We start from the raw sequence: 12964 nt of genomic DNA, 5'->3' as shown, positions 1-12964 counted from the left end.
TCCCCCCAAAGCTCTCAGAAACGTGAATCTGATTGATAAAATCTTTACCGATGGCAGGGCGCAAATCTTAGCTTTCCTTTTCCAATACCACCTCTTTCCCCCAAACCGGAGAGTTTACACACTACACCAGAGTGATGATATCCAACTTACTATTTAGTTCTGTGCCAATCGTCTCTTGAAAACTTCGAACGCCAATAACTCATTATAAAACATTTCATATCAATAAATTGTACCTTATACGAGAGATCCTCAATATGCTAGTGTTTTGAAACAGCATTCATTTGTAAAACGTAAGTTATAATATGGTTATAATATGAAACACTTCAAATACAAGCTTGACGAAATCCAGTATAGTCTCCCGCAGGTGTTTCAGCTAGACTACATCTTTGAAAGGAGCGCAGCCAGAGTACATCTTTGAAAGGATGACAGCGACAGTGCCGTGTAATGTGTTTGAAAATAAAGACGTGTACAGCGGTACGTGTCTGGTCACACTGCAGCCCTTGTCATCGCCCGATCACACACACTTGGAACGACGGTCGGTGAAATTCAAATATGTTGTCTCCGATCAAATCGGCTGACGTTCCCACACGCAAAACATGGACTATCAGATATTTTAAATTTGTTACAAGAAATGATGAGTTTGTGGGATCCTGAGGATGGGAGATGGAATTAACAGCGACTTATCTCGGAACCTATGCTCTGAAATCGCTGCTTTATTGGAAACCACACGTTTGGAACAACTTAAAAATTTAATAATTTATTTAACGTTACCTTATATTACATAGTGCACGTTCTGTGGCTGTTTATCCATTTCAGCCACATGTCTGTACTTAAAACGAGGCATGCCATGCAGGCAAAGCTAGTATCGGAAATTTTAGGCCTAGATTATAATCTCACAGAGGATCTTATTTCGGTTATGGCAAGTGGGCATTAACTGTCTACGAGTTGTTATTACTGCTTAGTTGCGTTTTTAGATCATTAGGTAGAGATTCTACTACTGTGACGGTGTGTGTTTTTGTTTTTCCCCTTTTCAGTGCTTTGTGTATTCAGAAAATTTTATTCTAAAATTTATATTTGTTTCTCGCACATATCCTAAATTACAGCCAATGAAAGTTAAATTACGTATGTCTGTTTTGGCGAGTTTATCTGAAACAGCAGAAAGTTTGTAATCTTGCTTTCCCGTGTCACAACGAATCACCTCTTGTTTGTTTGTCTGGTTATTCTAATAATTGAGGAATGAGTATACAGTACTCGCCAAGTTCTTTTCGAGACAGATTCGTAACCTCTAATTCCCCCTTAAAAACTGACGAAGATGAACGAACGCACTGCGACCAAGTTGTCGGCCGATGTTACAGAGCGACCTCTCCTATATTGGGACAGCATAGAAAAGCGTCGATGTGTAAGAATTGTGAGGATCTCTTTCTGGTCTCACAGTGGTTTATCACTCGCTATCAAGCAACAGAAACAGCCACCAACTGTGGTAGCCAGTATCACAACGGAAATGGCCTTGTAACCGCGAAGTTTTTCATTTGCCGTTATCATGAACTGTCTGATAACGAGAAAGCTGTGATCACTTATCAGTATGTCCTGCGGAACTGAATAAGACTTTCTCGTGGCTACGGCGATTTTGCTTAAACGAGGAAGAAATATTGATTTAAGAATTAGATGCATTAATATTTCACTAGCTTAAAAGTTACTGCGATAATACTCGGACAAGGTGAAATTTTGTCAACCTGGTGCAACAGTAGTTTTGATATTAATGGAATTTCGTTTCTGTTATGTTGTTACATGCAGCACAATAACGCAAGTCAAATTTCAACTTGATTTGCGGAGTACTTCTCGTTGCGCGACTTTTAGATATATCGTTTTGTGTACGTCACACGCAAATCGAACTACAATATCTTACCGTCTTAAAAATGATTTTATTTGGCCAGTTTAGACCCAACGCAATGTTTCTCAGTGTTGAGATTCGCCTGCAGTGAGACTGCTCCTGTATTTTTAACAGTTAAGTGATCGGCAGCAGAATAACGGAGACAACGTATGCGCAATTTTCCTAGGGTGGAACTGCTGTGTATGAGTAGTGGAGCTAACAAACGCTAAACGCAAGAAACAATATTGCAGTATGTTGAAACCGATAGTCCTCACCATCAGTCGATTTCATCTTCCGGGATGCACAAAGGATACTTATAATACGCAGATCACGTAGCAAAGGGTACAACAGTAACTTACTGCGCTAATTATTTGGAGCAACTGGATGAAAAAATAGTGATAAGAGGCGAGAATTGCAAAAGGAAAAGGCTCTTATTTCATCATGACAACACAGCTGCACATCAAAAGCGAGTCAGTAGTTGGAAAACAGTGTCATGTGAAATACGAGATGCTGGAAAATTGACATCACTCGCCAGATTTGGCGTCTACTGACTTCCACCTCTCCCCCTCCCCCCCCCCCCCAAAAAAAAAAAAGTTGCTGGTAAAGGTTTTGAGATCAATGGAATTCGGTGTGGGGCGGCGGTGGGGAGAGTGGACTGCTGTAGCCTATTGTTGGGTTGTGAACCACTGACGGCTATGGCGGGGACGAAGCCTCTCCGTCGTTTTTAGGTTCCCGGTTCAACACATACACACACACACACACACACACACACACACACACACACACACACACACTACACACGTTAAATTAGATTTATGTTCTGCATTAGAACTATGGCGTCCACGCACCTGTCCAAAAAAAGTAGAGAAGCCACTCGTTCAGTGCCGAATGGGAATTACCTTACTTTTCGTATTGTTTAGAGGGTAAGCAAAGGGCTTGATATGCCATCCCACTGTTATGAGCTGGAAAAACATCTACTGGAACGTCATTACACATCAGCCACAAAGACGATACAATGCAGATTTTTACCCTGACGAAGATTGAACGCTGGCTGAACTGAAGGGAATAAAACTGAATTAAGCGTAAGGAGAGAGGGGATAAAATCTTTTATTTCTGACATAACAAATTATTTGAATTCGTTAAGTGTCTTAATGCAAAGGTAGAATCATTTGATAACAGATGTGCCGGACAAGACTGATGCCACAAACAAAAATTAATCCTGTGGAAAACTCATCTTGAAATTCAAACATGAATCATTTTCCATAACTCAAGGCAGTCATTTGTGGACCAGATATGACTGAACAAGTTTCAGTAATTGGAACATCTCATGACAAGTTCTCAAAGAAACTGCAAGACATTGCACGATTGAAGGTGGATTTCGATTTATTTGTCAGACCACTTTCGCTTTTCGATACTGATGTACCTAGCTTTTTCAAATGGTTCAAATGGCTCTAAGCACTATGGGACTTTACTTCTGAAGTCATCTGTTCCCTAGAACTTCTTAAACCTAACTAACCTAAGGACATCACACACATCCGTGCCTGAGGCTGGATTCGGACCTGTGACCGTAGCATCCGCTCGGCCTCCACGTTATTTCTGACACGGTGTGATAGATGTGCGGTGGAGTGCCCAGCTTAACAACCACTTTGTCCAAGCCGGGAATTTACAGGACTCTTATAAAATGTTACCCCAAGAGCAACATCCTCGATTGCACAGAGAAGCCACTACAGTTATATCAGTGTTTGGTTCAACTATGAGTGTGAACGTTTTTTCTTCTCTTATGAAACTGACGAAGCCCCGCTTCTATCATTCGGGGTGAACATTTGCAATCCGCGTAACTCAATGTGTTCGACTGCATCAAGAACCATAGTTCCACAATTATCACATATTCTAAAATCAAAATGTGTAGTAATTTAGAAAACATCACAACGCCCCGTTAAATTTCTGTAGTTCTGCTCACCACATTAGCGCTATTAATACATTTATTTATCGAATAATGAAAGTAATAGCTTTGGCAGAAACAAAAAAGTTGAAGATAGAAACAGCTGGCAAATGCTTGCTTATTACGATGCAATATTCGTCTGTTAGAAGTAGCTGCATTGTGTTGCAGACACGTCGTCTTAAGCAGCCCACGTGTGTAGGCTTCAACACACGGCTGTCCCACTCACAGCTGCCCAGAACAACACAGTGGTGAGGGCAGCCGGACCGCTCAGCAAGACCCGACTGCTCTGGAGGAGTGGGAACGCGGTCCTGGAGCTCAAATGTTGGCCACGCCTGATCTAATCGATAGTAGTTGAGTTAGTGTGAAGTCTGAGTCTCTTCACAGCTCACTACTCTTTCATCACATCACACTACAATCATTTTTACAGCAATAATCAATACAGACAGTTGGTCAAGCTTTTCCTACCCGCAAAACATGATATTCGACTTCTTTCAAACGCTGATTCTACTCGTTTAACCATAACTGCTCCTGAATCACTAACCACTACCCATATTTCCTGCTACTGAAGCCCCACCCCCTTCATTACAAATCTGTAATCACATATTCAAAACATAATCTGTCACTCTGTTAATTCTTAGATATCAAGAGTAGTCGTTTCCCTTTTATTGCTTTCAAAATAATGAACGGTAATGCCCAGAAGTCGACCTCGGGGAAGATCATTTGGGATTCCGGAGAAATGTTGGAACACGTGAGGCAATACAGATCCCACGACTAATCTTAGAAGAAAGGTTGAGGAAAGGCAAACCTACATTTCTAGCATTTGTAGACTTAGAGAAACCTTTTGCCAAATTTGACTGGAATACTCTCTTTCAAATTCTGAAGGTGGCAGGGGTAAAATACTGGGAGCGAAAGGCTATTTACAATTTGTACAGAAACCAGATGGCAGTAATAAGAGTAGAGGGGTATGAAAGGGAAGCACTGGTTGGGAAGAGAGTGAGACAGGGTTGTAGCCTCTCCCCGATGTTATTCAATCTATACATTGAGTAAGCTGTAAAGGAAACAAGAGAAAAAATCGGAGAAGGTATTAAAATCCATGGAGAAGAAATAAAAATTTTGAGGTTCGCCGATGACATTGTAATTCTGTCAGAGACAGCAAAGGACTTGGAAGATCAGTTGAATGGAATAAACAGTGTCTTGAAAGGAGGATATAAGATGAACATCAACAAAAGCAAAACGAGAATAATGGAATGTAGTCGAATTAAGTCGGGTGATGCTGAGGGAATTAGATTAGGAAATGAGACACTTAAAGTAGTAAAGGAGTTTTGCTATTTGGGGAGCAAAATAACTAATGATGGTCGAAGTAGAGAGGATATAAAATGTAGACTGGCAATGGCAAGAAAAGCGTTTCTGAAGAAGAGAAGTTTGTTAACATCAAGTATAGATTTAAGTGTCTGGAAGGCCTTTCTGAAAGTATTTGTATGGAGTGTGCCATGTATGGAAGTGAAACATGGACGATAAATAGTTTAGACAAGAAGAGAGTAGAAGCTTTCGAAATGCGGCGCAACAGAAGAATGCTGAAGATTAGATGGGTAGATCACATAACTAATGAGGAGGTATTGAACAGAATTGGGGAGAAGAGGAGTTTGTGGTACAACTTGACTAAAAGAAGGGATCGGTTGGTAGGACATGTTCTGAGGCATCAAGGGATCACTAATTTAGTACTGGAGAGCAGGGTGGAGGGTAAAAATCGTAGAGGGAGACCAAGAGATGAATACACTAAGCAGATGCAGAAGGATGTAGGTTGCAGTAAGTACTGGGAGATGAAGGAGCTTGCACAGGATAGAGTAGCATGGAGAGCTGCATCAAACCAGTCTCAGGACTTAAGACCACAACAACAACACCAATGCCCAGAACATTTCTACGTTCTGTTGTGTCTATCAAAATATCTGTGAAGAGTGTTAAATTGTCCACGTCCTGAATTTTATTTTAGAAATAGTTCCAATTAACTTCAAACTTGTTTTCCAGCATCCTCTTGCAAGAATGTCTTGACGGCACTTTGGACGAACGTACAATGACTTTCAGCAAACCTAAAAAGCCTTCTTTTTCAACAACTTGAAAAGGTTGTTCATCCTAATAATTCATGTACAAAATTGCTTTACACAAGCGTACACCTTTCGTCCCAGCTTGTGATGCATATTCTGAAACATACCAAAAACTTTCATTTCATATTGATTGAAGAGAATATTTAAGCAATGAATCTGAAGTACTTAAAGGCATCAGTCAATCCGTCACCCATATAATTTTGGTGGGTTTGCCTTCTCAATTTCGGAAGAGTATCTTTTCGTCCGCCTGCATTAGCTAGTATTTTTCATCCTCATATTTTCCATGCCAGGGACGAAAATGGCGCTGGGAACCTGAATTTCTGTGTCTTTATTCTCACATTAACATTGGATTACTAAATCCTAGTAAAATTTACGATAGTAGTTGGTATCTGTACACATGAGCGCCACGTGTTCTTGAGTATCTTCATGGCAAACATTGTTGTTAACAGTGACTGAACTATTTATTGCCAGGTTACAGTGGTTTGCTGGCAGCTGTGTTCTCGTCATAAATACTACGAATGTCTACTAATGGTGTGCCTGTTTTCTAATAGTCGGCATGTTCCTTTTATCCCTTAGATTTTATCTTTGTGTGACATTTTTGGTGAAATATCAATCAGTCACATAGAAGCGAGTTAGTTTGTATCACATCGTCCCTCTGCAGTGTTAATCTCGTGTTTTGCTACTGAAATCAGCACAATACGAATGGTGCTGGTTTTGATTTAGACACTAACATAATGCATGATTTGCTTGAAGAAGCTGATATAACTACAGACAATGGATAATTTAGTGAAGAAGAAGGTAATGTTGAGTGTACAGACGACAGTGACGCAGAGCCAGACCCTGAAGCAGCAATGACGAAAACGAGGAATCTGAAAAAGCAAACTTGGGTGACCGGGATGACCGAGCTAGGTCGCGATCAGATAGTGTCTAAAGCAGAAAAGACTCTGTCACTTTGTGCACAAAGTACTTTTGGAGTTATAATTATTTGTAAATAGTGCATGACATAAATAATGACTTCTTTACCGATAACATTCTAAGCAATAAAGTAAACGCATGGATATTATGTACTTATTTTGTACCTAACATACCACTGGAGATAATAATAATATAATAATAATAACTAGTTCATGACTTATAAATTGTGAGTTCCAAATTCAAATGGCTCTGAGCACTATGGGACTTAACATCTGAAGTCATCAGTCCCCTAGTTAAACCGAACGAACCCAAAGACATCACACACATCCATGCCCGAGGCAGGATTCGAACCTGCGACCGCAGCAGTCGCGCGGTTCCGGACTGAAGGGCCTAGAACCGCTCGGCCACCGCGGCCGGCTTGTGAGTTCTTTCGTATAAAAGTTGGAATAGTCAGATTTGCGGTGCTTTAATGGCAGTGTAGTATTTTCCCTCCTTAAAGCTCTAGGGCCAATTACAACTGACAGCCAGAACAACATGGGCGTTTTACCACTTGTCCCAAGCATGGATGCTTGTTCACTTGGAATGAATGTGATCGTAATAACAATTGTACGCAACTCGTCAAACTCAGGTGGAGGCTCTCGGTTTAGCTTTGCGGTAGCATCCTCGTCAGGTGGCTGAACATTATTTTCGAAGCCTTTTCCGGTGGCGTCAAGTCGGCGCGACTCCGTGCCACCAGAAGCGGCCGCGCGTCTCCAAGCGTGACGCCACATGGTTGGTCGCTCTGTGTCCTAGTGCTGCTGCTACGCCAAGCAGTCTGGAGGTTGGTCAATGTACCCCCATCAAGTTTTGTCGCTCTATCCATGAAGAAGTGAAGCAGTATAAGTTTGAAAGAGAATTTGCTGGGGTGTGGAGAAGAGCTGTCGCAGCGAGCAATCGCTGCTCCGTGACCTACGAGGTGCATTCAAGTTCTAAGGCCTCCAATTTTTTTTCTCCGGACTGGAAAGAGATAGAAACATGCGCATTGTTTTGAAATGAGGCCGCGTTCATTGTCAATACGTCCCAGAGATGGAAGCACCGTACGGCAGATGGAATTTTACCGCCAGAGGCGAGAATGAGAACTGTTTTAAATACTTAAAATGGCGACGTTTTCTTTACTTGAACAGCGTGCAATCATTCGTTTTCTGAATTTGCGTGGTGTGAAACCAATTGAAATACATCGACAGTTGAAGGAGACATGTGGTGATGGAGTTATGGATGTGTCGAAAGTGTGTTCGTTGGTGCGACAGTTTAATGAAGGCAGAACATCGTGTGGCAACAAACCGAAACAACCTCGGGCTCGCACAAGTCGGTCTGACGACATGATCGAGAAAGTGGAGAGAATTGTTTTGGGGGATCGCCGAATGACTGTTGAACAGATCGCCTCCAGAGTTGGCATTTCTGTGGGTTCTGTGCACACAATCCTGCATGACGACCTGAAAATGCGAAAAGTGTCATCCAGGTGGGTGCTACGAATGCTGACGGACGACCACATGGCTGCCCGTGTGGCATGTTGCCAAGCAATGTTGACGCGCAACGACAGCATGAATGGGACTTTCTTTTCGTCAGTTGTGACAATGAATGAGACGTGGATGCCATTTTTCAATCCAGAAACAAAGCGCCAGTCAGCTCAGTGGAAGCACGGAGATTCACCGCCACCAAAAAAATTTCGGGTAACCGCCAGTGCTGAAAAAATGATGGTATCCATGTTCTGGAACAGCGAGGGCGTAATCCTTACCCATTGCGTTCCGAAGGGCACTACGGTAACAGGTGCATCCTACGAAAATGTTTTGAAGAACAAATTCCTTCCTGCACTGCAACAAAAACGTCCGGGAAGGGCTGCGCGTGTGCTGTTTCACCAAGACAACGCACCCGCACATCGAGCTAACGTTACGCAACAGTTCCTTCGTGATAAAAACTTTGAAGTGATTCCTCATGCTCCCTACTCACCTGACCTGGCTCCTAGTGACTTTTGGCTTTTCCAACAATGAAATACACTCTCAGTGGCCGCACATTCACCAGCCGTGCTGCTATTGCCTCAGCGATTTTCCAGTGGTCAAAACAGACTCCTAAAGAAGCCTTCGCCGCTGCCATGGAATCATGGCGTAAGCGTTGTGAAAAATGTGTACGCCTGCAGGGCGATTATGTCGAGAAGTAACGCCAGTTTCATCGATTTCGGATGAGTAGTTAATTAGAAAAAAAATCGGAGGCCTTAGAACTTGAATGCACCTCGTATTTAGCAGTCTTTTTGAATGGGAATTAGAACGATTTCGAATTACGTCTCTCCGTAACGATGCGTATTATAGGCCCTCTGCTGTTCCGTATCTATGTACATGATTTACGAGACAATCTGAGCAGCCGTCTTAGGTTGTTTGCACGTGATGCTATCGTTTATCGTCTAGTAAAATTGTCAGAAGATCAAAACCAACTGCAAAACGATTTAGATAAGATGGTGTAAAAATTTTCAACTGACCGTACGTAATGGAAAACTGTGACGTCATCCATATGATGCTGCAAGGAATCTGTTAAACTTCGGTTATATGATAAATCAGCCAAATCTAAAGGCCGTAAATTCAACTGAATATACAGGAACTACAATTACGAACATCTCAAACTGGAAAGGACGCACTGAAAATGTTGTGGGGAAGGCAAACCAAAGACTGCATTTTATTCGCAGAATAATTACTAAAGAAATTGCCTACACTATGCTTGTCCATCCTCTTTTGGAGTGTTGCTGCGCCGTGTTGGATCCTTACCAGATACGATTAACAGAGAACATCGAGAAAATTCAAAGAAGAACAGTATCTTTTGTACTACCGAGAAATAAGGGAGAAAGTATCACGAACATGATACAGGATTTGGGATGGAACTCATTTAAGTAAAGGCGTTTTTCGTTGCGGTGGGATCTTCTCATGAAATCTCTATCACCAACTTTCTCCTCCGAATGTGAAAATATTTTGTTGACGCCGAGCTATATAGGAAGAAACGATTATCATAATAAAATATGGGAAATCAAAGCTCGCACGGTAAGATATAGGGGTTTCTTCTTTTCCGGGCTCTTTTCGAGAGTAGAATAAGAGAGAATTATTGTGAAGGTGGTTCGATGAATCCTCCGTCAGCCACTTAAGAGTGATTTTCAAGTAGCCATGTAGATGTATATGAATCCATCGTTAGCTGCAGTGCGGAATTCTCCTGAGTGACATTTTCAGAACCGTATTTACAGTTCAGATGAAACCAAATTGCTTGTTTGATACGTTACGAGACATTTCAGGCAAACTATGGGCAGTTGATTAACATGGATATTTTCGCTGTGAGTCACGGATTGGCTTTGGTGATTCAGTTATGAGGGGGGATCAAATATAAACGGGATTTTTGTTCCTGAACATCAGCAACGGTAGGACTGGCCACGTGCTTCTGCTATGCTGAAGTGGGACCGTTAGAAGTGAGGAGAGCGTGCTGTTAGGATGACTGTTCTGTATAATCTCAAAACTAACACATACTCGTTGCTGTCCAAACTTTTAACTGAACGTAACTAATACCAAGTCTCAACAGCAAGCTAGCCCACTCGGTAGTAGAAGCGATATTTCCAGGCCGTCTGCTCTTGATGAAAATGTGGCGAAATAGAGACGGCATTCCCTAAGCTCCACAGCGTCGGCCAGAGGGCGCTCTGGTCAGCGCAGTTAGTCTTCTCTCGTAGTGCCAACTTACGAGAGCGTGCACCCACGTTGTGGCATCGTCACTATGGATGTCAAGATCCATGATAGACCTGGCAAGCCTGCAATAGCGTATCATCACTCTCAACAATCATATTAGATGCAGATGAGCGGCACGAACAGAAAATAATGCGGATTCGCTGTTAAATGTCATGTTAATGGATAACGGGCATGTTTCGGTCGATGGAAGTGTAAACAACATGTGTACAAAAATTATAACCTCACTGTACAAACGATGGGTTTATGAATCGCCACCTCTTGCGGATATGCGGAAAACTTTTTTTTTTTGCTTTTTTAATCAACGAAAATCCTTCTTAGTCCGTCTGTGGAATCCTCGTCTCGCTTCTGGCAAACTTTACGAATTACTGTTTTTTTTCAATTTTTTGTCGTTTTGAGATCCGCTGGCGCTTCACCTGTTTTACCGTGACTTGTTTGATAGTGCATTTTTTTTGGTCAGCACTGTGCCAGTGTTGACTACTGCGCTAGTGCGGTTGTGAGCGGCTGCTGTGTGCCTCAGGACCTGCTGCTAACGGCCGTGGGCGGCGTGCTGTTCGTGGTTTCGGGCAGCCTGCGCGTCCACGGCACCACCTTCAAGCCTGACTACTACAAGCCCGAGAGCCTGTCCAACACCTGCGGCGCCCTTGCCATCGTCAACGGCTTCTTCTTCGCCGCAGACGCGCTCGCTTGGTTCCGCGATGTCAACGAGTATAGCCCACACTGAGCGCGCGAGCTTCCTCTCCCCCCCCCCCCCCCCCCAAACCCCTCTCCTCCTCACCCCTTCTTAACTAGTGACTATGTTACAAACCTCCATCTATGTTGTTGCAAATATACAATAAAGAAATGATAATCTCTTGCAATGTACCGCAAAATTACTGTCCCCTGATTTACTCTCCAATACTCCATACAAAATTTTATGACTAGTGCACAAGCTGATTCTCAAGAAACTTTTCGATTTTGTACTCTTACATTCAAAACCCACACATAAAGAAGAACATGCTGTTATTTTATGCGATTTTGTCAAATAAAAACATGGTTGGAGACCGTGGTTGTTGTATGAAATAAATTGTTGATGTTGTATAGCAACCAGCCACAAATTGGTTTTATGTTACTTTATTTAAAAAGTACCGTTATCGGTTTCGAGTTTTTCACATTTCAGCATCACACTTTCATGCTTTCATCAAAAAAAATTAGACATTATTTTCGTGTAGGTTGCCGTGCAATGTCCATCTGTCGATTTCTTGCAATGAAGTACATTCTCAAGGATGTTTGTATTTTCACAATCACGAAGGTTGCACTACATTGTAAACCACTTTCGTTCGGCTACTAAACGAATTTTCAATGTACACCACATGTTTTGATTTACAACATACGAAAACAAATACACAGTTTACAAATTGTTCTGTTATTTACATTAAAATGTACAAAGAATAAACTTTAAATGTTTGGACACTGGCAACATTCACATGGTATCTAAAATTGTTTAATATATTAAACCATCAGCGCAGTAATAATATGAATCGGACCTCCAATACTTCAATTTTTAGTTGTCTACGAAAGATAATATGCAGTGGTCAAAGCACTTTCCTTCGCCGCGTTTGCTACCTAATACGTAATAAGCAAATGTGGTTCTTCCTTGAGCAACAATAATTTTTCTTGTTTTACTTCTCATACATGTTTCGGACAAAAACCCGCTGAAGATGAAGCAGCTTCTCCAAAACACGTGTGGGCAGTAAAACAAGAAAAATTGTGGTTCTTCAAGGCAGAATCACACTTCCTTGTTAAGTGTAATATACAATGATTTATTTTTAGAAACTGGAAAGACAACCATTTTAAAAATCTGCCTGCTGAGTCTCTCAAATAAACTATACATATAATCGTCGTATGGATGTTTAGGTACACATAATGAACAGACTAGAGAGGGAAAAAAACCTCAATTAATTCTGGCTGATTTAGGTATGGCACGTTGGATGGCCCATCAATGTTTCCTCCCGTTAACGCAGAGGAGTATTGCCATTATGCAGAATATTATGCTCCCTTAACACTCGTTCAATCGTGCCCCACAACCGAATTTTTTGAGTACCAACCAAACTCAGGGCTGCCTTAATTCTACAGTTGCACCGCAGAATGTTTCGATACACTATACTATGCGTCACACTCTTGTCGTTCTGCGCTGCGGTTCATTATCATGGCGTAACAGATATCCATGTGATAAGCGACATTGTACGCAGCATAGTGAGAAACGTGTTACGTTACATGTGAGGCTGCAAGATGGTGTGTCAGAGCCTGACTCCATTTCACTTACTGTAAAAGTTGACAACTTTGTGACACTTTGAACCGTTTTTGTAACGTACCCTTGTAAAACTGCACTGACGTTTAATTACCACAT

The 12964-nt window shown here is 41.9% G+C and overlaps 2 protein-coding genes across 2 annotated transcripts in view; one reads left to right on the top strand and one right to left on the bottom strand.

The window, feature by feature from the left end:
• Positions 1-11672, top strand: part of LOC126325053 (uncharacterized) — a 33549-nt gene extending 21877 nt beyond the window's left edge. The window contains exon 3 of the mRNA XM_049995141.1: positions 11096-11672. Within this exon, the coding sequence (XP_049851098.1) occupies positions 11096-11299 (204 nt within the window). The 3' untranslated portion in view covers positions 11300-11672. The remainder of the gene's footprint in view (positions 1-11095) is intronic.
• Positions 1-12964, bottom strand: part of LOC126324953 (adenylosuccinate lyase) — a 722118-nt gene that overhangs the window by 607081 nt on the left and 102073 nt on the right. The window lies entirely within an intron of this gene.

Source organism: Schistocerca gregaria, chromosome 2 (genome assembly GCF_023897955.1).
Source record: "Schistocerca gregaria isolate iqSchGreg1 chromosome 2, iqSchGreg1.2, whole genome shotgun sequence".
In the NCBI taxonomy this organism is placed as follows: Eukaryota; Metazoa; Arthropoda; class Insecta; order Orthoptera; family Acrididae; genus Schistocerca; species Schistocerca gregaria.
The sequence above is the reverse complement of the archived record's forward strand: the minus strand, read 5'-3'. Positions and strand labels throughout refer to the sequence as shown.